This window comes from Acipenser ruthenus, chromosome 22 (assembly GCF_902713425.1).
Source record: "Acipenser ruthenus chromosome 22, fAciRut3.2 maternal haplotype, whole genome shotgun sequence".
NCBI classification, from domain to species: domain Eukaryota; kingdom Metazoa; phylum Chordata; class Actinopteri; order Acipenseriformes; family Acipenseridae; genus Acipenser; species Acipenser ruthenus.
The window spans coordinates 139266-163003 of NC_081210.1; the positions used below are offsets into that span (position 1 = coordinate 139266).

The 23738-nt window shown below is 45.7% G+C and overlaps 1 protein-coding gene across 6 annotated transcripts; it reads left to right on the top strand.

Annotated features, from left to right (window-relative positions):
- Window positions 1-1602: 1602 nt before the first annotated feature.
- LOC117973837 (SEC14-like protein 1) lies at window positions 1603-23007 on the top strand. 6 transcript variants are annotated; one of them, XM_058995691.1, is made up of 17 exons: window positions 1603-2101; window positions 2937-3775; window positions 4660-4729; window positions 7828-7977; window positions 9012-9143; window positions 9858-9986; window positions 10430-10619; window positions 13474-13586; window positions 14493-14522; window positions 16568-16846; window positions 17236-17306; window positions 18690-18861; window positions 19113-19247; window positions 19430-19567; window positions 19998-20237; window positions 20731-20909; window positions 21378-23007. In XM_058995691.1, the coding sequence occupies exons 3-17, from the start codon at window positions 4667-4669 to the stop codon at window positions 21481-21483; spliced, it is 2127 nt and encodes a 708-aa protein (XP_058851674.1). In that variant the 5' UTR covers window positions 1603-2101; window positions 2937-3775; window positions 4660-4666; the 3' UTR covers window positions 21484-23007. The 6 variants fall into 6 exon arrangements, with proteins under 6 accessions (XP_058851674.1, XP_058851677.1, XP_058851676.1 ...); XM_058995694.1 differs by having other exon boundaries at window positions 13477-13586; XM_058995692.1 differs by lacking the exon at window positions 1603-2101 and adding an exon at window positions 2452-2707.
- The last annotated feature ends 731 nt before the right edge of the window (window positions 23008-23738 follow it).

The window sequence follows — 23738 nt, forward strand, 5'->3', positions numbered from 1 at the left end:
AGCACAGGGTCTCTACAAGGGACCCAGCCCTCTGCAGAGCGCAGCACAGGGTCTCTACAAGGGACCCAGCCCTCTGCAGAGCGCTGCACAGGGTCTCGACAAGGGACCCAACCCTCTGCAGAGCGCAGCACAGGATCTCTACACGGGACCCAGCCCTCTGCAGAGCGCTGCACAGGATCTCTACACGGGACCCAGCCCTCTGCAGAGCGCTGCACAGGGTCTCTACAAGGGACCCAGCCCTCTGCAGAGCGCTGCACAGGGTCTCTACAAGGGACCCAGCCCTCTGCAGAGCGCTGCACAGGGTCTCTATCGAGGTCAAGATGATGATGATGATGATGATGATGATGATGATGAGGATCAGGATGGTCTCATTACACACACCTCTTCCTGTTTCATCCAATCTGAGAATGAGGGCCGCTTCACCTGACCATACAGAAACAGAACAGAGGCAGACACATGAGCCACAACACTCAAGCCCTTCAGGGTGAGCTCTGTAGGACAATCCCTCTGCTCTAAACTGAAGGGGTACCGGCCGGGCGTGTGCTTTTGGGTATGGATTTCAGACTTTGTGAATGCAAAGAGCAGTGTCTTGGAGGTTTAGTGCTGTGTGTGTGTCTCCTCTCTCATTATCAGTGACACTGTGTGTGTTTGTATCTGTGTGTGTGTGTCCTCTCTCTCATTATCAGTGACTCTGTGTGTGTCTGTCTCTGTGTGTTTGTGTGTCTCTGTGTGTGTGTGTCAGTGTGTGTGTCTGTGTGTATGTGTGTCTCTCTCTCTCTGTCAGTGTGTGTGTGTCTGTGTGTGTGTGTGTGTGTGTGTGTGTGTGTGTCTCCTCTCTCATTATCAGTGACTCTGTGTGTGTGTGTCTGTGTGTTTGTGTGCGTGTCTCTCTCTCTCTCTCTCTCTCTCTCTCTCTCTCTCTCTCTCTCTCTCTCTCTCTCTCTCTCTCTCTCTGTGTGTGTGTCCGTGTGTGTGTGTGTGTGTGTGCACAGCTCAGCTGGGTTCAGATAGGACCCTGATTGTTCTTTTCCTCATGCTGATCCCAGCCCTCTCCCAATCCCACGACAGGCAGGGCACATCTGGATCTACAGACACTGCCCAACAATTCCCCAGTGTTCTGTGATGCTCATTCTCCGTGTGTGTGCGTGCGTGTTACAAACTGGAGCCATCACTGTTCTCAATGTGAGCTGCAACTCTTAATTGTGCAATCTGTTTCATTAAAAAAAAAAAAAAAAAAAACGGGTTTATATGCCATCCCATCCTTTATTTATTTATTCTTACAATATTACATAGCTCAACATACTATATATATATATATATATATATATATATATATATATATATATATATATATATATATATATATATATATATATATATATATATATATACCGAGGTACCGGTAATTTTTGCGAGGTACCGGTAATTTTTATTTTTGCTAATAATTTTTTTTTTTAAATGAGACATTTTCCTCTGTAGTTTTTCAGTCTAACAGTGAATTCAGAAATTCTGGATTAAATAGGCGTGCTATTTTGTATACAGAACATTGTGTACAATGCACATGGCCGGCAAGGGGCGTGCACAGCTGCGTTTCAGCAAGCGTAATTTTGTGATGACATCACAGTGAGTACCACGGTGACAAGCGAACGGTGAATTGTACAAAGAGGAGCGTTGATTGGCTTTCTCAAAATAACTGGCACGCAGAGAAAAACATTCATCGCAGACGCGGCTGATTTTTTATTTATTTGGTTTTTTTTAAGAATATTGTCCGTTTAATAAAGAAGTATTGGAACGCGTTTTTAACTACAGTGTTATTTGCTTTCTAATTGTATTTGCAATATACAGAGTGGCTGTTTTTTGACTGTAGCCTGTGTTTACTACTGGGGTTAAAACTAGCAGCCGGCTTCCAAGAGATGATGTCAAGGGCGCACCAGACCAAATAATTTACACATAAAAAAAAAATGAAACAGAACGGATTTATCAGACATCATCAAAGAATGACGTTGCTTTAATTGTCAACAATAAGCGCATTCCACATTCAAGAATATATATATATAGAAACGTCTGAATGAACGAGGTCGCTGGATGCGCAAGCTGTAAGGTACGTTTTATTACACATATACATCTGTGTAAGAAACAGGCAGTTTATGATCATTACTCTGTGAAATCCTTATGTAGGGCAGCTGGGGATGCGGTATATCTCATTTAGAGAACAGACCGTACCGTCGAAGTACTAAGAGATTTGGAAAATTAACCCACAAAGTTTAGAAACAGTGCATTTGCAGATGTATGCCTGGGAAACAACTGTTTATATATTAACTATATTACATTAATAATAACGGTGCTTTGCCTATCTGAAATGTATAGGCTTGTCAAACTCCACCCCTCTCTCCCTGCTCCCTATATTTACTGAACGCGTGTGCGTTCCAGTCTGTACTGAAGACCCCGGAGCGCCGTGGTCCGGTCCTGTCTGGGTACAGCGCTGTGGTTCACACTTGTAACTTTAGCCCCTCACTAGATCCATGAATACCCAGCTGCACGCAATCCGGGCTTGTGGAAGACTTAAGGCAAGCTCTTGAGCACTATTGAGAGGCAGAGGCACTGCGCAACTTCGGAGCTGTGCATTAGTGTCAAAGGGGTTGCATTAACCATTGAACTGATGCGTCCCTCGCAGACCCTGAGAAAGGTTACCCATCTTGGGACAATTGTAGGTTGACACCCTTTGTATTTTATTCGATGCTTTCCTGCACAGATGTTTGATTTATTTTTACTGTGGAACACAACTAAATTGGTAGGATTGTATTATTTTCAACAAATGGCTGAGTAATATAGTCCAGTGATAGTTTTTTGGCAATTTGATATTTATGTGGTGGTGAAGAGAAGAACTCAGACCGGTTCTGTCCAGTAAGGGTTAACAATGGCTTTCTCTAATACAGTGAGAATCGGCAGCGGTGAAAACTCCAGATATCCAGACACTCTCCACCAAGAGAAGCTGATGCAGAGGTGTGCTGGAGACTCCTTCACAAGCGCGGTGAATCACGTAAACACCAGACCCAAGACCAGAGGTGTGCTGGAGACTCCTTCACAAGCGCGGTGAGTCACGTAAACACCAGACCCAAGACCAGAGGTGTGCTGGAGACTCCTTCACAAGCGCGGTGAATCACGTAAACACCAGACCCAAGACCAGAGGTGTGCTGGAGACTCCTTCACAAGCGCGGTGAATCACGTAAACACCAGACCCAAGACCAGAGGTGTGCTGGAGACTCCTTCACAAGCGTGGTGAGTCACGTAAACACCAGACCCAAGACCAGAGGTGTGCTGGAGACTCCTTCACAAGCGCGGTGAGTCACGTAAACACCAGACCCAAGACCAGAGGTGTGCTGGAGACTCCTTCACAAGCGCGGTGAGTCACGTAAACACCAGACCCAAGACCAGAGGTGTGCTGGAGACTCCTTCACAAGCGCGGTGAATCACGTAAACACCAGACCCAAGACCAGAGGTGTGCTGGAGACTCCTTCACAAGCGTGGTGAGTCACGTAAACACCAGACCCAAGACCAGAGGTGTGCTGGAGACTCCTTCACAAGCGCGGTGAGTCACGTAAACACCAGACCCAAGACCAGAGGTGTGCTGGAGACTCCTTCACAAGCGCGGTGAGTCACGTAAACACCAGACCCAGGACCAGAGGTGTGCTGGAGACTCCTTCACAAGCGCGGTGAGTCACGTAAACACCAGACCCAAGACCAGAGGTGTGCTGGAGACTCCTTCACAAGCGTGGTGAGTCACGTAAACAATTCATATTCAAGCTAAACTTCGTGTTCTTGTTTGAATTTTGCACTGATTAGCATCTGGTCTAGAAGGACTAGCCCGTGCACACAAATATCTATCTATCTATATATATATATATATATATATATATATATATATATATATATATATATATATATATATATATACACACACACACACACAGAATGGTTTAACGCATATTCCAATTCTTTGGCCAACACATTTATGCATTAGATGAATACCGTTTAAAATGTGCACTCAAATTACTTGCATACAATAGTGTGTGTGTGTGTCTGTGTGTGTGTGTGTCTGCGTGTGTGTCTGCGTGTGTGTGTGTGTACATTTTGCTCTGAAAAGGGATTTGCAGAACACAGCACATTTCTTTCCTGTCCCCAGTTCTTTGTGTGTGAGAGTGAGAGTGTCACGCTGCTTCACTGGTTTTTGTATTCTGCAGCGCTGTCACTTTGGTTGGAAGTTTTGTTCTGTTCAGGAGGGGTTTTGCTTACAAGCATTGCTGTGCTTTAGGGTTTAATCAGCTGAGAAAACTGGCTCTTTAGACATTTCACTCTATTGGGTGTTTTATACATATGAAGAGAAAACTTGCTGATCTGCATTTGCCATGTTTTGTTCTGATCTCCAAAGTTTCTAGATTTAACTTGGAGAATGTAAGACAGTGATGCTGGGTATTTGCAGTGATGCTGGGTATTTGCAGTGATGCTGGGTATTTGCAGTGATGCTGGGTATTTGCAGTGATGCTGGGTATTTGCAGTAGTATTGGTGGCAGGGTTGTTATGGGTTTGTTAATGGTACTGTTTGGGAGTCCTGTCTAAGAATGTCTACCTATTCATTGTTTGAGTGCTTTGAAATTGCAGAGTGAAAATGGTCCAGAAGTACCAGTCACCGGTCCGGGTCCACAAGTACCCCTTTGAAATGGTCATGGCGGTAAGTCTCCTTATTCTATATATGCAATAGTTGGCATTCATTGCTTGATGTGGGGGAGCTGTTTCTTCAGGTTACATTGTGAGCATTGCTTGATGTGAAGGTGCTGTTTCTTCAGGTTACATTGTGAGCATTGCTTGATGTGGAGGTGCTGTTTCTTCAGGTTACATTGTGAGCATTGCTTGATGTGGAGGTGCTGTTTCTTCAGGTTACATTGTGAGCATTGCTTGATGTGGAGGTGCTGTTTCTTCAGGTTGAGACCTCCTTGCTCAGGCAAATCATCTGATTCTGGTCTGTTTCAAGTTCACTTGATTTAGGTCTTTAATATTGCAGCCTGCACAGTATTGTTCTCCACCTCTCCTCAGGTTTCTGGATATAACTAATTGCAGCCCTGTCGTTCGTGCTGCCCCTCCGCCTCCCCTCTTCCTCCTCCGCCTCCTCCTCTTCCAGATAACAAGGCCCAGGCGCTCTGGGGTGCAAGCTGAGAAGGTGAATGGGTGGAGCGCTCCTTTGTCATTAATGGGTGGAGCGCTCCTTTGTCATTAATGGGTGGAGCGCTCCTTTGTCATTAATGGGTGGAGCGCTCCTTTGTCATTAATGGGTGGAGCGCTCCTTTGTCATTAATGGGTGGAGCGCTCCTTTGTCATTCTGAGTCTGCTGTACTAATTCTTATCCAGCAGTTAACACTGGTGGTCCTTGCGTGGACGAGACTGTTAGGACCTGTGTGCTGTATCTACAGTCGGCACAGACACTGTTTGCATGCCAGACCTTCCCTCACTCAGTGCTTGTTTCTTTGGTTCTATTTTGGGGAGCTAACTATTTCCTGTGCTGTACTGTGATCTGAGCAATGCCGAATATGTTTAACCTTCTCTGCCCCTCAGAGGGGCTCTTCTCAGAAATGGCAGCTGTCTGGAGCGGAATATAAACGTAGAAATGACTGCTGTTATTGCAGGCTGCTTTTAAGAGTCATGCGCGCTCACAGCTGTTACTGTGAGAAGGACTTTCACTTAAATGGGAAGCTGCATTAACCTTGTAATAACTCCAGACTGTGAGATCTTGTCCGCCTGAGCTTCCCCTCTCATCATGCTTCTCAAACCTTACATTTCAGAGAAGACAAGACACAATTATATTCAGGAAACCTAACCATAGAAACAGTAAGTCAGTCATGCGCACTGTTCTGTCAGTGGAAATACCAGGAAATGGAAGGATTTCTTCTTCAAATAGCACTTCAGTGTCTGTGTTTATTGATATTTGCAGAGGTTGGAACAGTGTGTTCTGCAGGAGACAGGGCTAATTCAAGCTAGGGGCAACATACAACTTGGAGATCCAGTGACTGGATAGCTTTCTATAGACCCGGGTGTCTATCTTGTGTCACGTATAGAGCAAGATGAAGATCAAGTTGCACTTGCTCCTGATTTAACATGTCTCCTGCAGCTGTACGTGTGACATGCTGACAATGAGGAATCCTGTAGTAACATCGCAATGCTAGTTGTAGCTGCGTCTGACTAGCTGTGAGGTGCTGTACAGAACGTTTCAGTGCATTTTAACTTGTCTAAAGCGAGATGATCCCCTGATTATGCAAAGACTGAGGCCGCCTGGGTGCTGTATCCGCTCTGCTTACTGATCTCGATGTGTCTGCGCTCTGCCTGTCATCATGGGAAAGCACACAGAACTGATCCTCACTTTAATCGCTGGCAGGGTTACTATTATTAATGTGGAGGTAGAGAGAGTCATGATGGCATGAGGGCTCACTGCACTGCACTGCTGTTCAGATCAGAGCAAGACCTTCCGCTGTGCAGCTGCAGCAAGGATCTTGAAGGGAAAGTCAAAGAAAAGCAGAACAGAACAAACAGAAGCCCTCCTAGCCTCTACTCAAGAATCTTTCCGAATTTTTTGTTTCTTTTTTTTTTTATATGCTAATGGCAGAAACATTTTCTTGACACATCCCAGAATCCAGTCTGCCTGTTCCGGAGCGCCCCCCAACACTGGCAGAATCACAGAGCAGCCCTGCAGTAACGCAGCAGTCTCTTTACATAGAGCACTCAACTGAACGAAGAGAAATGACTCTGCCGTGTATTGTTATAATCCAAGAGAGCACTCCAGGAACGTATGGAGCTTGCTGTGAAAGAATATCACCACCTAGCCCAGGGTTCAAGAGCGAGGAGAGGGAGAGGCCAGTGCCTCAGCTGGCAGTCGGACTCCGTGTCTTGAAATGAATTCAGTGAAGTGGTGCTTCTTCCAGTGGTGGTTCTGTGCCAGCGCTGCCCTGCAGGAATATCCGGTCCAGGAGGAAGCGTTCTTTACTGCGCTCACGCGTTCTGTCTTCTCTGCTTGCCGTGAGCTGTTATTTTTGTTTTTGCTGTAAATATAGTATTGGAAAAGTCTGCATGTGTACACAGACAACACAGAATTGACCTTGGACTTGTCATAAAACAATGCTAGGCGAGGATAACCTGAAAAGCGCTCTTGTACATATATAAATAGTGTGCTGTGACAGGCTCTATCTCAGGGGTGCTGGCTAGTCACTTTGAAACGGGACACGGGTCACCAGGTTCTTCCTGATTTATGTAAATGAGTCATTCTGTTTTGAGGGACAAATTAGTCAGGATTCTTTTAAGCTGCTTTAAATAAAAATCTAAAATAAATAAATCCGTTAATGTGAATGTGAAACCTGAAACCACATCCTCGCCCTGTACCAGTCATGCAGTATTAAAGCACACGTCTTTTTTAATAAAATAGCTCTACCTGTACTTTCCCAATGATTCTTTGAGGCTGGCCATTCTCAGCTGTCTCATAACGCCTTCCTGGACAGATTAAAGTTCAGCATACCAGAAGAGGGCCTGTGATAACGATCATTCGGGTCCTATCGCCTTGAAATCCCTTTCCAAAGGGTAGCTGGAGCTGCAGCTTCTGTCATGCATCGTAGTTTCTATGAAATGTATGCTGGTGTCTGGCTTTGTCACAGCTTCAGTTTTTCACTGTTTAAAAAAAAAACTGCTAAGTTGAAAAAAGAATATTAGGCTATTAATTATCTTAATTTTATTCTCTGTTGTTTATTCTTCTGTGGGGTCCTCACGCTCGTTCTCTTTGGCTCTGTCCAGGCCTATGAAAGGAGGTTTCCGACCTGCCCCCAGATCCCAGTGTTCCTGGGCAGCGAGATTCTCAGTGAAAGCAGGAGTGTGGACGGATCTCTCCACGTTCTGGAAAGGAGCTGCAAACTCAATGTGGATGCGCCCCGGCTCCTCAAAAAGGTGAGCATTGCAGGCCCTTCAAATAATCTGAAGGCGTTTCTTGACCTTTTTAAGTCACTTTAATTAAGTAGATTAAATTAGTATCAGTATTAGTATTAAATGTGTTGCTGGTTTTCTCTTTTTTTTTTTTTTTGGATAGCAAAAAGAAAGAAAAAAAGAAAACTGCTAATTTTTTGTGAAACTTCTGTGCTAGTTATGTCGTGCTGACATAGGCAGAAATGCCCCAATTCTTTTTCTTTCAAGTCTGTAGCCTTTGTCATGCTGTCAGCCCTACCCAGAGGATTGTATTAATTCTGCTTTGCTGTGTGTTGTTAGTGCTGACTGGTGCTTTAAAAGCAGGAAAGGCATTTCATCTTGCAAAGGCAGGGTGAGTAATTCCTCCAGGAGCTCGCTGCTTTGAATCCTGGCTGTGCTGAGTTGCTGATCTTGATTTGGGGCCCCCAGAGAGTATGTTTGGGGGGCAGGTTAGGTAGCTGAACAGACACTGGGGATCTCAATCATTTACAGCAGTCAGTGGAAGCATGCGGAAACCTGCATCGACTGTGTGTGCCACATTGCTTTCCCAGGAGAAATTGCATTCTCTCACAGATTCAGTACTACAGTAACCATTCTGGGGCAGCGCAAGTCAGATTCACCAGCCTGTTTGTCTCAAACTCCCATATCTCACAGAGAGCTGTGCAGCTGCTTAGCTGTTCTACATGATAGATCTCCAAGCTTTATGGGATTTATGAACATGCAGTACTGTGCACCAAGATAACTGCCTTGAATTTCCACTGAACTTTTACTATTAAATGTAGTATATTTTCAGAAACTGCTTTACAACACTATGATATTTCTGTACTGTAATGCAGTGCTGCAGTTTTTTCCAGCTAGGTAAAAGAAGATGTGAATATTGATGGGAGTTTGAAAGCTGCCCCAGCCCTGACCACTGCCCTGGCTGTCTGTGTTATTACGCAGGACATGGAGGGCGAGAGCTCCCCACTGCCAGGTTCCACACTGTAACCAGAACCATTTTCTCTCTGTTGAGTCTGCAGATCGCAGGTGTGGAGTTTGTCTACTTCATTCAGAAAAACACATTAAACTGGATGGAGAGGACACTGCTCATCGAAGCACACAATGAAACCTTTTCCAACAGAGTCACCGTCAAAGAGACCTGCAGTTACAGTGTGAGTACAGCCTCTGATCTGCAGTTACAGTGTGAGTACAGCCTCTGATCTGCAGTGTGAGTACAGCCTCTGATCTGCAATGTGAGTACAGCCTCTGACCTGCAGTTACAGTGTGAGTACAGCCTCTGATCTGCAGTGCGAGTACAGCCTCTGATCTGCAATGTGAGTACAGCCTCTGACCTGCAGTTACAGTGTGAGTACAGCCTCTGATCTGCAGTGCGAGTACAGCCTCTGATCTGCAATGTGAGTACAGCCTCTGACCTGCAGTTACAGTGTGAGTACAGCCTCTGATCTGCAGTGTGAGTACAGCCTCTGATCTGCAATGTGAGTACAGCCTCTGACCTGCAGTTACAGTGTGAGTACAGCCTCTGATCTGCAGTGTGAGTACAGCCTCTGATCTGCAATGTGAGTACAGCCTCTGACCTGCAGTTACAGTGCGAGTACAGCCCCTGATCTGCAGTGCGAGTACAGCCTCTGATCTGCAATGTGAGTACAGCCTCTGACCTGCAGTTACAGTGCGAGTACAGCCTCTGATCTGCAGAGTGAGTACAGCCTCTGATCTGCAGAGTGAGTACAGCCTCTGATCTGCAGTGTGAGTACAGCCTCGGATCTGCAGTGTGAGTACAGCCTCTGATCAGTGAGGTTCTGTTACTTCATGCGCTTCACCAGGGGTGACGAGCCAGTGAGGTTCTGTTTATTCTTACCCTCCCACAGGTCCACCCTGAAAACGAAGACTGGACCTGTTTTGAGCAGTCCGCCTCCTTGGATATCAAATCCTTCTTTGGCTTCGAGAACACTGTGGAGAAGATTGCAATGAAACAGTACACTGCCAACATCAAGCGGGTAAACGATCCAGAATAAACGCAAGATTTCACACAATCTGAAAGTATTTGTATTTGAAACGCAGGGAATCAGATGCTGTTCCTCACTGTCAGAGAGACCCTTTTTGAATTCGCACTCTGATTACCAGGGTATGAGTGACAGCATTTGAAAAACCTGCTGTTCCTTTCAGCGGACATGCCATTGCAGTAATTACCCTGGTAAAAAAACTTTATTCCTCCATTGTAATTATTGCAGGCCTGTTCCAAGAAGCCATTAGCTTCACGGATTCCCTCAGGCAGCAGGCGATCAGGCTGTCATTAATGTGGGCGGTGTGATTGTTGTAAATCTGCTAATGCAGTGCTCTGCCTTTCACGTGTTGAGGACAGCATGCTGACAGGCCTGGACCTCCACTGTCACTTCACTCCTCTCATAAGCTGCTGTTTGGCTTGGTGTCTTGTCTGTAGGGTAAAGAAGTGATCGAGTATTATCTGAATGAGCTGAGAGCGGAGGGTGTGGCTGTGATTCCCCGCTGGCGCCCCCCGGAGAAGAGAATCCTGGCTTCACCCACCCTGCCCCGCCCCGCCCCTCTCCCAGAGTCCCGGGCGGAGCTGGAGGTGTTGGAACCCAGCAGCACAGAGCCGACTGCACCCGACGGTGAGTGCTCTGTGATGAATCCCGCAAAGTATATGCAACACACCGCAGATCTGTGATGAATCCCACAATGTATATGCAACACACCGCAGATCTGTGATGAATCCCACAATGTATATGCAACACACCGCAGATCTGTGATGAATCCCACAACGTATACGCAGCGCACCTCAGATCTGTGATGAATCCCACAATGTAAACGCAGCGCACCCCAGATCTGTGATGAATCCCACAATGTAAACGCAGCGCACCTCAGATCTGTGATGAATCCCACAATGTAAACGCAGCGCACCTCAGATCTGTGATGAATCCCACAATGTATACGCATCACACTGCAGATCTGTGATGAATCCCACAGTGTATACACAGCGCACCTCAGATCTGTGATAAATCCCACAAAGTATATGCAACACACCGCAGATCTGTGATGAATCCCACAATGTATATGCAACACACCACAGATCTGTGATGAATCCCACAATGTATACACATCACACTGCAGATCTGTGATGAATCCCACAAAGTATACACATCACACCGCAGATCTGTGATGAATCCCACAATGTATATGCAACACACCGCAGATCTGTGATGAATCCCACAATGTAAACGCAGCGCACCCCAGATCTGTGATGAATCCCACAATGTATACACATCACACCGCAGATCTGTGATGAATCCCACAGTGTATACGCAGCGCACCTCAGATCTGTGATGAATCCCACAATGTATACACATCACACTGCAGATCTGTGATGAATCCCACAATGTATACACATCACACCGCAGATCTGTGATGAATCCCACAATGTATATGCAACACACCGCAGATCTGTGATGAATCCCACAATGTATACACATCACACCGCAGATCTGTGATGAATCCCACAATGTATATGCAACACACCGCAGATCTGTGATGAATCCCACAGTGTATACGCAGCGCACCTCAGATCTGTGATGAATCCCACAATGTATACACATCACACTGCAGATCTGTGATGAATCCCACAATGTAAACGCATCACACCGCAGATCTGTGATGAATCCCACAATGTAAGCGCAGCGCACCTCAGATCTGTGATGAATCCCACAATGTATACACAACACACCGCAGATCTGTGATGAATCCCACAATGTAAACGCAGCGCACCTCAGATCTGTGATGAATCCCACAATGTATACACATCACACTGCAGATCTGTGATGAATCCCACAAAGTATATGCAACACACCGCAGATCTGTGATGAATCCCACAATGTATACACATCACACCGCAGATCTGTGATGAATCCCACAAAGTATATGCAACACACCGCAGATCTGTGATGAATCCCACAATGTATACACATCACACTGCAGATCTGTGATGAATCCCACAATGTATACACATCACACCGCAGATCTGTGATGAATCCCACAATGTATACACATCACACCGCAGATCTGTGATGAATCCCACAATGTAAACGCAGCACACCTCAGATCTGTGATGAATCCCACAATGTAAACGCAGCGCACCTCAGATCTGTGATGAATCCCACAATGTAAACGCAGCGCACCCCAGATCTGTGATGAATCCCACAATGTAAACGCAGCGCACCGCAGATCTGTGATGAATCCCACAATGTAAACGCAGCGCACCGCAGATCTGTGATGAATCCCACAGTGTATACACAGCGCACCTCAGATCTGTGATGAATCCCACAATGTATACACATCACACTGCAGATCTGTGATGAATCCCACAGTGTATACACATCACACTGCAGATCTGTGATGAATCCCACAGTGTATACACATCACACTGCAGATCTGTGATGAATCCCACAATGTATACACATCACACTGCAGATCTGTGATGAATCCCACAATGTATACACATCACACTGCAGATCTGTGATGAATCCCACAGTGTATACACATCACACTGCAGATCTGTGATGAATCCCACAATGTATACACATCACACTGCAGATCTGTGATGAATCCCACAGTGTATACGCAGTGCACCTCAGATCTGTGATGAATCCCACAATGTAAACGCAGCACCACCGCAGGTGTGGGTAGAATGGAGCCTTTCAACTTCTTTGGTTATGCTGCCCTCTAGTGGACTGTATCTGAAATTGAAAGCAAAGCTGGGATTTAAGTCTGTGCACTTCCTTATTTTCATATTAATGAGCAGACATACGTCACTACCCCTGTTTGAGTCTCGAAGCAATCTCTCGCTCTGAAGCCTGACGCTCACCGATTTTCACAGCCTGGCATCCAAACAGAGGAGGACAGCTGTTCTCTTGAAAGCTGCTGGTAACTGGAGTCAGCCTGCTGCTTTTTTTATAAAAAGGTTTAGTGTGTGGCTGGACTTGTACAGGGCTGTGCTGAGGAGGCATGGGTTCAGTGACATTCTGGAGTTTCTAATTGACATACAGTACAGTAAGACCCACTGGATCCGAGGGGACGAATGCAGCCAGTTCTCTCTCTCTCCCTCTCTCCCTCTCTCCCTCTCTCCCTCTCTCTCTCTCTCCCTCTCTCCCTCTCTCTCTCTCTCTCTCTCTCTCTCTCTCTCTCTCTCTCTCTCTCTTCAATCCCATCTGAACTTTGTGATATGGTGACACTGACTGAAGTGTACAGTCCAGTTCAAAGGGCAGTGTATTCAACAGAAGTGAAACTAACACCGAAAAATACAGTTTGCAATGCTATTATTGAAAGGTGAAATGGACACAGTTAACATCATTATTTAGAAGTTTATTTGAGAATTTAAATACAGCGTTCTGGTGTTTAACTGATTCGATTTCTTTTATTTATTTATTTTCCGTCAGGGTTCTGTATAAAAGATGATGTCTTTGTTTCCTCTAGCAGACAAGTTGCATGCAGATTACATTGAGAGGTACCTGGGCCAGCTGACCCCGATGCAGGAGAGCGGTCTGATCCAGCTGAGACGCTGGCTGCAGGAAACACACAAAGGAAAGGTGAGCCACTCGGGCTGCTTCCACAAGCACAGTATAGGCTCTGCTCAGAGACTCAATGCAAGCTCAGTATAGGCTCTGCTCAGAGACTCTTCACAAGCACAGTATAGGCTCTGCTCAGAGACTCTTCACAAGCACAGTATAGGCTCTGCTCAGAGACTCAATGCAAGCACAGTATAGGCTCTGCTCAGAGACTCTTCACAAGCACAGTATAGGCTCTGCTCAGAGACTCAATGCAAGCACAGTATAGGCTCTGCTCAGAGACTCTTCACAAGCACAGTATAGGCTCTGCTCAGAGACTCAATGCAAGCACAGTATAGGCTCTGCTCAGAGACTCAATGCAAGCACAGTATAGGCTCTGCTCAGAGACTCTTCACAAGCACAGTATAGGCTCTGCTCAGAGACTCAATGCAAGCACTGGATACTTTTATTGTTTAAAATGCAAGCTGTTTCTTTGCAAACTTGCCCAATGCCTTCTAATTAGTTTATTTATTTGTTCAAATGTCTGCTAATGTGAGGTGGGTTGTACTGTGCTGTATAATGTGAGGTGGGTTATACTGTGCTGTATAATGTGAGGTGGGTTGTACTGTGCTGTATAATGTGAGGTGGGTTATACTGTGCTGTAGATGTCTGTATAGTTATGTGCTGAGCAGGAGATGTATTGTCCTTCTGGGTTTAATGTCAATACTGCTTTTGAGAAGAGTGAGAACTGGGCTATGTATTACAACAGAAACATTTGAAGACTGGGCAGATGATTAAACTAAACAACATTTTAACTATATATATATATATATATATATATATATATATATGTATATATATACACACACACACACACTTAATGTTTTCGTATACATATTATTGGTAATAGAGGCTTAACTGTGTGAAAATCATTCTCTTTTTCTGTAGTCAGAAGCTGGTGAATGGAAACCAGAAAAGGTAAAAAGAAATGCATGCTGGGTAACAAGTTTAACACACCAGGATGTTGAAGTAGGTCTGTGTACAGCAGGTCTGACGATGAAGAGTGGTGTTTCGTGCATGGTGCTGCTGTGAGGGGGAAGCTGCAGCGTGCGCTCAGAGCAGTTTTGATTGATTTCTGGTGGCTAGAAATTTTGTAATTAAAGAAGGAAGCAGACGGGGAAGTCATTTTTTATTATTCTCAGAATACAGGAAAGCTGCTCTCTAGTCTAGTACCTGCTTTTCATTCTATTTTGTATTGCAGACAGATTGTTTTGTGAGAAGCCAGCACTTTTATTATCTGAAGGGTCTTTTCTTCCACTTCTTATTACTCTGCATCATTGTAAAGTGAGAGAGCACGACTCTTTAACTAGAAGAGTCTGGAGCTCCGGGATCACTATAGACACTACAGGCTGTACTGCTGCAGAGCAGCTCCTGGATCACTATAGACACTGCAGGCTGTACTGCTGCAGAGCAGCTCTGGGATCACTGCAGACACTGCAGGCTGTACTGCTGCAGAGCAGCTCCTGGATCACTATAGACACTGCAGGCTGTACTGCTGCACTGCAGCTCCTGGATCACTGCAGACACTGCAGGCTGTACTGCTGCAGAGCAGCTCCTGGATCACTGCAGACACTGCAGGCTGTACTGCTGCAGAGCAGCTCTGGGATCACTACAGACACTGCAGGCTGTACTGCTGCAGAGCAGCTCCTGGATCACTGCAGACACTGCAGGCTGTACTGCTGCAGAGCAGCTCTGGGATCACTATAGACACTGCAGGCTGTACTGCTGCAGAGCAGCTCCTGGATCACTACAGACACTGCAGGCTGTACTGCTGCAGAGCAGCTCCTGGATCACTGCAGACACTGCAGGCTGTACTGCTGCAGAGCAGCTCCTGGATCACTGCAGACACTGCAGGCTGTACTGCTGCAGAGCAGCTCCTGGATCACTATAGACACTGCAGGCTGTACTGCTGCAGAGCAGCTCCTGGATCACTATAGACACTGCAGGCTGTACTGCTGCAGAGCAGCTCCTGGATCACTGCAGACACTGCAGGCTGTACTGCTGCAGAGCAGCTCCTGGATCACTATAGACACTGCAGGCTGTACTGCTGCAGAGCAGCTCTGGGATCACTACAGACACTGCAGGCTGTACTGCTGCAGAGCAGCTCCTGGATCACTGCAGACACTGCAGGCTGTACTGCTGCAGAGCAGCTCCTGGATCACTGCAGACACTGCAGGCTGTACTGCTGCAGAGCAGCTCTGGGATCACTACAGACACTGCAGGCTGTACTGCTGCAGAGCAGCTCCTGGATCACTGCAGACACTGCAGGCTGTACTGCTGCAGAGCAGCTCCTGGATCACTGCAGACACTGCAGGCTGTACTGCTGCAGAGCAGCTCCTGGATCACTGCAGACACTGCAGGCTGTACTGCTGCAGAGCAGCTCCTGGATCCTTCCAGCCAGCATCTGCTGTCATAGAAACAGAGGCTCCAGCAACACGCATTCATTGGAAAGCAAAACTACGACTAAGACAGCAGATTGCACAAGGAAGGAGAACTAGTCCTTTGCATATTCCTTTGTTTTCTTTAACGCTGTATATTTAGTGACCATTGCTCATTGGTATTAGTCATAGCACTAGAATTTATTTTACTGAATCAAATAAACAAAAAAAAGCTTTCAATAACATTTGAATACTTTGGTGTTGATGAATGGCGTGTGTAATAGTCTGCATGATAACAGATTTAAACAATTGAAGATTAGCCTAAAATAAGTATAAAGCTAATTGGTAGAGACGAACAAGCCCCTTCTAGCTTCATGAATTGTGATCATTTCTTATTTCTTTTGACATTTAATTTGCATGATCAGGTACCTTTAGCAGCGGTTCACCACATGTTTAAAATGTAACGATGCCAGCAGCATGAGAGAACACTGCTGTCGCTCACAGCTCCCATGTGTTTCTGAATGGGCTCCTCGGTTTGCCTTGGGTCTTGTTCCATGTTGATTCGGTTCTCCTGCTGTCTCTCAGATCCCTAAAGACGAGCACATCCTGCGCTTCCTGCGTGCCCGGGACTTCAACATGGACAAGGCGCGGGAGATGCTGTGCCAGTCGCTCACGTGGCGCAAGCAGTACCAGGTGGACTACATCCTGGAGATGTGGCGGCCGCCCAGCTTCCTGGAGGAGCACTACGGGGGAGGCTGGCACTTCCACGACCGGGACGGGCGCCCGCTGTACATCCTGCGCCTCGGACAGATGGACACCAAAGGGTTGGTAAAAGCTTTGGGAGAAGAGGCGCTGCTGAGACATGTACGTGTTTACAACAAATCCATGAGTGAATAAGTAGTGCAGTGGGGAAAGCTAGCAGAGTCTGTCTGGAACGTCATGGCTGTACTGGGGGGGGGGGGGGGGGTGGCTTCACTGGATGATAAAGGGTTAACAGTGAACGTGGCGTGACCCTAACTCACGACTTCTCTTCATTCAATTATTTGATTCAGTCGGAGTTGTTTCATGATTAATATCATTTCATGAGTTAATGTGTCATCTGAACATAAGTTCACCAGCATTTATTTAATGGAACAGTGCAGAAGAAATGTTTATTTTTTATTTGTTTAATGTTTAATCTCCTTTTTATTTTATTAGTTTTGTGAGATTGAAATTCTCTTATTTGTGTGTGTGTGTGTTGTTGCTTTTTTTAGGTTTTATCGATCAATGAAGAGGGACAGAAAAGATGTGAGGAAAATACGAAGATATTTGGTCGACCGATCACGTTAGTACCAAATCCCGACATGTGGTTTGTTCAGGGAACGGTGTACAGTACACAGTGCATGATGTGGTAACAAATACAAGAATACCCTTTGTGAATTGGGAATGGGCACTGCTTGGTATTCAGACTAATCGATGGTATTTCTTTGCACACAGTACAGTGTTCCTTAAAGTTTCAAAAGGAGTGCAGAAAACTGGTCAGGTGTGAGTGTGTGTGTGTGATTGCTTGTTGATCTGTGTGTGTGTGATTGCTTGTTGATCTGTGTGTGTGTAATTGCTTGTTGATCTGTGTGTGGGTGTAATTGCTTGTTTATCTGTGTGTGTGGGTGTGTGTGTGATTGCTTGTTGATCTGTGTGTGTGTGTGATTGCTTGTTGATCTGTGTGTGTGTGTGTGTGTGTGATTGCTTGTTGATCTGTGTGTGTGTGTGTGTGTGTGATTGCTTGTTGATCTGTGTGTGTGTGATTGCTTGTTGATCTGTGTGTGTGTAATTGCTTGTTGATCTGTGTGTGGGTGTAATTGCTTGTTTATCTGTGTGTGTGGGTGTGTGTGTGATTGCTTGTTGATCTGTGTGTGTGTGTGATTGCTTGTTGATCTGTGTGTGTGTGTGTGTGTGTGATTGCTTGTTGATCTCTGTGTGTGTGTGTGTGTGTGATTGCTTGTTGATCTGTGTGTGTGTGTGATTGCTTGTTTATCTGTGTGTGTGGGTCTGTGTGTGTGGGTGTGATTGCTTGTTGATCTGTGTGTGTGGGTGTGATTGGTTGTTGATCTGTGTGTGTGTGTGATTGCTTGTTGATCTGTGTGTGTGATTGCTTGTTGATCTGTGTGTGTGATTGCTTGTTGATCTGTGTGTGTGTGTGTGTGATTGCTTGTTGATCTGTGTGTGTGTGTGTGATTGCTTGTTGATCTGTGTGTGTGTGTGTGTGTGTGTGATTGCTTGTTGATCTGTGTGTGTGTGTGTGTGTGATTGCTTGTTGATCTCTGTGTGTGTGTGTGGGTGTAATTGCTTGTTGATCTGTGTGTGGGTGTGATTGCTTGTTTATCTGTGTGTGTGTGTGTGTGTGTGATTGCTTGTTTATCTGTGTGTGTGTGTGATTGCTTGTTTATCTGTGTGTGTGGGTCTGTGTGTGTGGGTGTGATTGCTTGTTTATCTGTGTGTGTGTGTGTGTGTGTGATTGCTTGTTTATCTGTGTGTGTGTGTGATTGCTTGTTTATCTGTGTGTGTGGGTCTGTGTGTGTGTGTGTGATTGCTTGTTGATCTCTGTGTGTGTGTGTGTGTGTGATTGCTTGTTGATCTGTGTGTGTGTGTGATTGCTTGTTTATCTGTGTGTGTGGGTCTGTGTGTGTGGGTGTGATTGCTTGCTGATCGGCTGACACTCTCTCTCTAGGTCTTGGACATGTTTGGTGGACCTGGAAGGGTTAAACATGAGGCACCTGTGGAGGCCGGGGGTGAAAGCGCTCCTGCGGATTATTGAAGTCGTTGAAGCCAATTACCCCGAGACCCTGGGCCGGCTCCTGATTGTCCGAGCGCCGCGCGTCTTCCCCGTGCTCTGGACCCTGGTGAGCGATCCAGCGACACAGAGCTGTGAAGCATAATCCAATCAAATTCATATAGCGCTGTCATACAAAAAGCATCTCACAGCACCGGGCCAGACAAAACAAAGAAATAAGTACACCTATTAACGCATCCCTAAACATGTCACAAATACACAGATATATACAGAATTCACTTTGAAACCAGCCTCTATAGTTCTGGAAGAATCCTTTCAGATTGAGTGTCACATGGTGTTTTTTTTATTTTCATTTTTTAGGTCAGCCCCTTTATAAATGAGAACACGCGTCAGAAGTTCCTCATCTACAGCGGGAGTAGCTACCAGGGAGGAGGGGGGCTGGTAGACTACATTGACAAGGAGATGATTCCAGATTTCTTGGGAGGAGAGTGTCTGGTAAGCACACTTATTAAACAGTATGTGTGGTCCTCTTCATCTGAACCTCTTCCAAGCTGTATTCCACATGGCAGCTACAGCTGTCTGCAGCGGTGACTGGAGACTCACAGCAGGTTGGAGGTTGTTGTATTTTATAAAAACAAGCCCCTGTTGTAACAGGTCGGGTGCTCTTTGCTTTACAGTGTAACGTCCCGGAAGGAGGGCTGGTGCCCAAGTCTCTGTACCAGACTGAGGAGGAGCTGGAGAACCCTGATCACATCAGACTCTGGACTGAGACCATCTACCAGTCTGCAAGCATCTTCAAGGGAGCGCCGCACGAGGTAATCGGGAGACCCAAACCCCTGCTTTCTCACTGTCTGCAACAGAGCTCACTTCTCTGAGGTCTCCATTGTTTCTTAATGTTAGTTTATTCACTTTGTGCACACAGAGCCAGCACAGGTACATCTCAATAGTGCAGCACTAGCACAAAGAGAGCCTTGAGTAAACCGTACTGAAAAACACAACAATAAAAACAATCCAAATGAGATAGATATAGATATAGATATAGATATATATCTATATTTATACACACAGTATGTAGGGTTGGCTCCACACTGGCTGCATTTAGCATGCACCGGACGGAGGGTCCTTGGTGCGGCTGCTTTAACTTGTTGTCATATTATCGTATATTTAGATTCCGTTGTCATAGTATCGTATATTTAGATTTCGTTTAGAATAATTCTGACCTCTGTTCCTCTTGTCTGGTTCTAGATTGTTCTTGAAATTCTAGAAGGCTGCTCGGTGATCACCTGGGACTTTGACATCCTGAAAGGCGACGTGGTGTTTAACATATTCCACTCGAAGCTCTCGCCCCAGACCCCGAGGAAGGACCCCGCAGTGCTGCCCCCCGGAGGAAACAACGTGCAGCTGATCGAGAGGAGCTGGGTGCTGGGGGCGGATTACAGCATGGTGGAGTCCCCTCTCACGTGCAGGGAGGGGGACAGCATTCAGGTGAGGAGTGCATGTGCAGGGAGGGGGACAGCATTCAGGTGAGGAGTGCATGGTGGAGTATATGGTGGTATAAATCAACTGAAAACACTTTTGCTTTTAGGCTGGGATTGTAATTCAAGTTAACAGGAATTGCTCCGACTCCTGAATACTGATCTGAGTGGTTTTTGCAACTCTTTGACGAGATGGCATGAACTGTACTGACTGCATGGCTGTAACCCCAGTTCTCTCTCATCACCCCCGCATGGCTGTAACCCCAGTTCTCTCTCATCACCCCCGCATGGCTGTAACCCCAGTTCTCTCTCATCACCCCCGCATGGCTGTAACCCCAGTTCTCTCTCATCACGCCCGCATGGCTGTAACCCCAGTTCTCTCTCATCACGCCCGCATGGCTTTAACCCCAGTTCTCTCTCATCACCCCCGCATGGCTGTAACCCCAGTTCTCTCTCATCACGCCCGCATGGATGTAACCCCAGTTCTCTCGTGTCCCTGCTAGGGCTCTCACATCACGCGCTGGCCTGGCTTCTACATCCTGCAGTGGAAGATGAAGGGGCCTCCGTCCTGCACAGCCACAGCGCTGCCCCGTGTGGACGACATGCTCGCCACCTTGCAGGTCTCCTCTCACAAGTGCAAAGTCATGTACTACACCGAGGTGCTGGCATCCCAAGACTTCAGGTAGCGTTCATACACGGCTTCCTGCTCTTCTGTGCAGTGAAACATACAGGGCTGCTCGTGCAGTGCTGGCTAAGAGCCCTTGAGTCTGTCACGCCTTTTAACAAGGGCAAGTGCAGCAGGCTGGTGGGGCTTCTAACCTGGTACAAAGGGCTGCCATTCAGTGAGGGAGTTTTAGCTCAGTGGGCAGGCTGTTTTGTCTCAGTGAGAGTTGTATTAGCTCAGTGGGCAGTGGGCAGGCTGGGCAGGCTTTTTTGTCTCAGTGAGAGTTGTATTAGCTCAGTGGGCAGGCTGGGCAGGCTGTTTTGTCTCAGTGAGAGTTGTATTAGCTCAGTGGGCAGGCTGGGCAGGCTGTTTTGTCTGTGAGAGTTGTATTAGCTCAGTGGGCAGGCTGTTTTGTCTGTGAGAGTTGTATTAGCTCAGTGGGCAGGCTGTTTTGTTTTAATGCCCGTCGTTGCTGTTCTCTTTTAGGGGGTCGATGACGAGTCTCGAATCGTGTCACAGTGGATTCTCGCAGCTCAGTGTGAGCACCACGTCTTCCAGCCAATCACAGAGCAGCTCCCTCATCTCCAGATAGTGCTGCGCGAACGCGCAGAGGAGGGGAGCGAGTGCAACATGAGCCATACAGCGAAAGGGCTGCTAACAAGAGAAGAACAGTGTCCTCCAGTGACCCTGGAGCAGGTATTGAGAACAATACACGCACTTGAACTCAAATCACTGGGCAGAATTAAAAAGTCATAGCGATTCTCACTTTGCTTATTTGCTGTAGATACTAACTTACTTGCGATCCCTGTGCTGTGATTCTGGTTTGCGTACGTACGGTAAAACATGTTTATCTATCGATGTGCTCAACTATAAAGTTGCACTTTAAGAATAATAATTGCATGTTTGACAAAAAATGATTTAACAAGAACACCTGCTGCAGATTTTAGAGTAGAGCTCTCTGTGTTCAGCGTCTCTCTAGATACTGTTTGAGAGATCAGGGTAATCCTGGGATAAAATCCTTACTCAGTGACTACTGTGCGGATGAACTAGCGACAAACCTCAACCTCGTTGGTTCAGCAGACACTTTTTTAAAATGCAGTGGTATTTTAGAAATAATTCAAATAACTTGTTTTAAAACTAAACAAAATGTGGTGGCTTCACCTTACTGCACACACAATGCACTGAGCAATAACAGAAATGACTTGTAAAGATTTGATTCATTAAGAAACTTGCTTACACTGTGTTAGTTATGCCTGTATGAATGCTACAAGGTATGTGAAACGATATGCTTACTGTGTTCCTTCTGTTTCAGTTAGAGAATAGTGCTGCTTTCCCTCAGAAGCATTTACTTCTGTAATTCATCTTATAAGAATCTTAACAAGAGGGCCAGTACAAATACCAATATACTGTGGAAGATTTCTATAAAATACATTTATTTCAATGTGGTGTGTCACCTCAAGCCATACTGTTGTGTTTTGTAGAGTTTGGGGGGAAATCAAATGCAATTCGGGGTTTTAAATGGTGTTTACTTGTGCAGTACTAAAAGGGCTTTTTGTATGAAGTTAGCAATAAGATTATTTGTCGCCTTGTTTGCTGAAGAGGGCTAGCGTTTGATTCAGGAAGTGTGGATCCGAATAACTGCCTTATCTCCACTGGCAGTAGTTTAATAACACCTACTATTGAAAACAAGTTTAAAAGACTGATCTTTCGATATTCAAAAAGCACATCTTTGTGGTGAAAATGGTTTGGATTTTTATAAGAGTAGTCTTACCTTACTACAAACTGCAAACACAGCTTTCTCAGTCTCCTGTGCTGCAGTACAGAGGAGCTCACAAGTAGATCTGTAGTGACCTGTGACAAGTCTCTGTATAATATATAAATTCACACATGTTCTATTTTAATAATGTAATGATTAGATACTAGCGTTAACAATGATGGCAGAGGTGTGTTCCTATATCATTGTGCATTATGAAGTGTAAAATGATATTGAATGATTTGAAATTTGAGTCCTGTAAGTTACACTTTCAATGGTGTTTTGAATGCATTTAACTAATGATTTATTGAAAGACTCATTGCACCCTAAGCTTTTTGTTTCTGCAATAAAAACGTGTTTGTGTCCCAGTATTCTTGCCTAATCTATGAAGCAGTGCTACAGTATGACAAGTGGCTCAATTCTTTCTCAAACTTTCCTCCCCACCATGGATACGATGTTGATTTTAAGGAGTTATCCCACAGAGCACTGCGAGAAGGGACCCAAACACACAGGCATGCTTACTGGTCATTCTCGCTGCAGGAATCTTCAAACATGACAAACCCATGCTCATCCCAGCACAAGTGTTTCTGAAGATCCCTGTATGTTCAGGGTGATTCAACTTCAGGTCACGTTTATTAAGTTTGAACCGTAACTACAACAGCAAGCTAATTGACTGATTCTTACAAAAATGTGCAAGATTAATACACACCCAGGCACCGTAACATCACGTTAAAGGTGCATCCAGTATTTGAAGTAGACCTGTAATTGGGAAACACGATTCCAGGAGATCACACGTGTTACGAACCCGAAACATCCAATCAATGGGTTTTGTCTGTTGTTGTTGCCTGGTTACCTTACCAATGGTTCACAAGCTGCAGTTTCATTGGAATTAGTTTTGTTATTTGCCACGGGTTCCTCGCTTTCTCTACCTCCTGCTGCAATGCATTTATATCCTTATGGACCCCATCATATGAATCATTTCATTGCTGCTTTTTACTGGGTGTGAGACAGCAGAGGCAGGCGCGTGGTCAGTGAGGGTGTGGATACAAGCACAGTGTCTGTAATGGACAGTGTTGCTGACCTCATGCTTACAG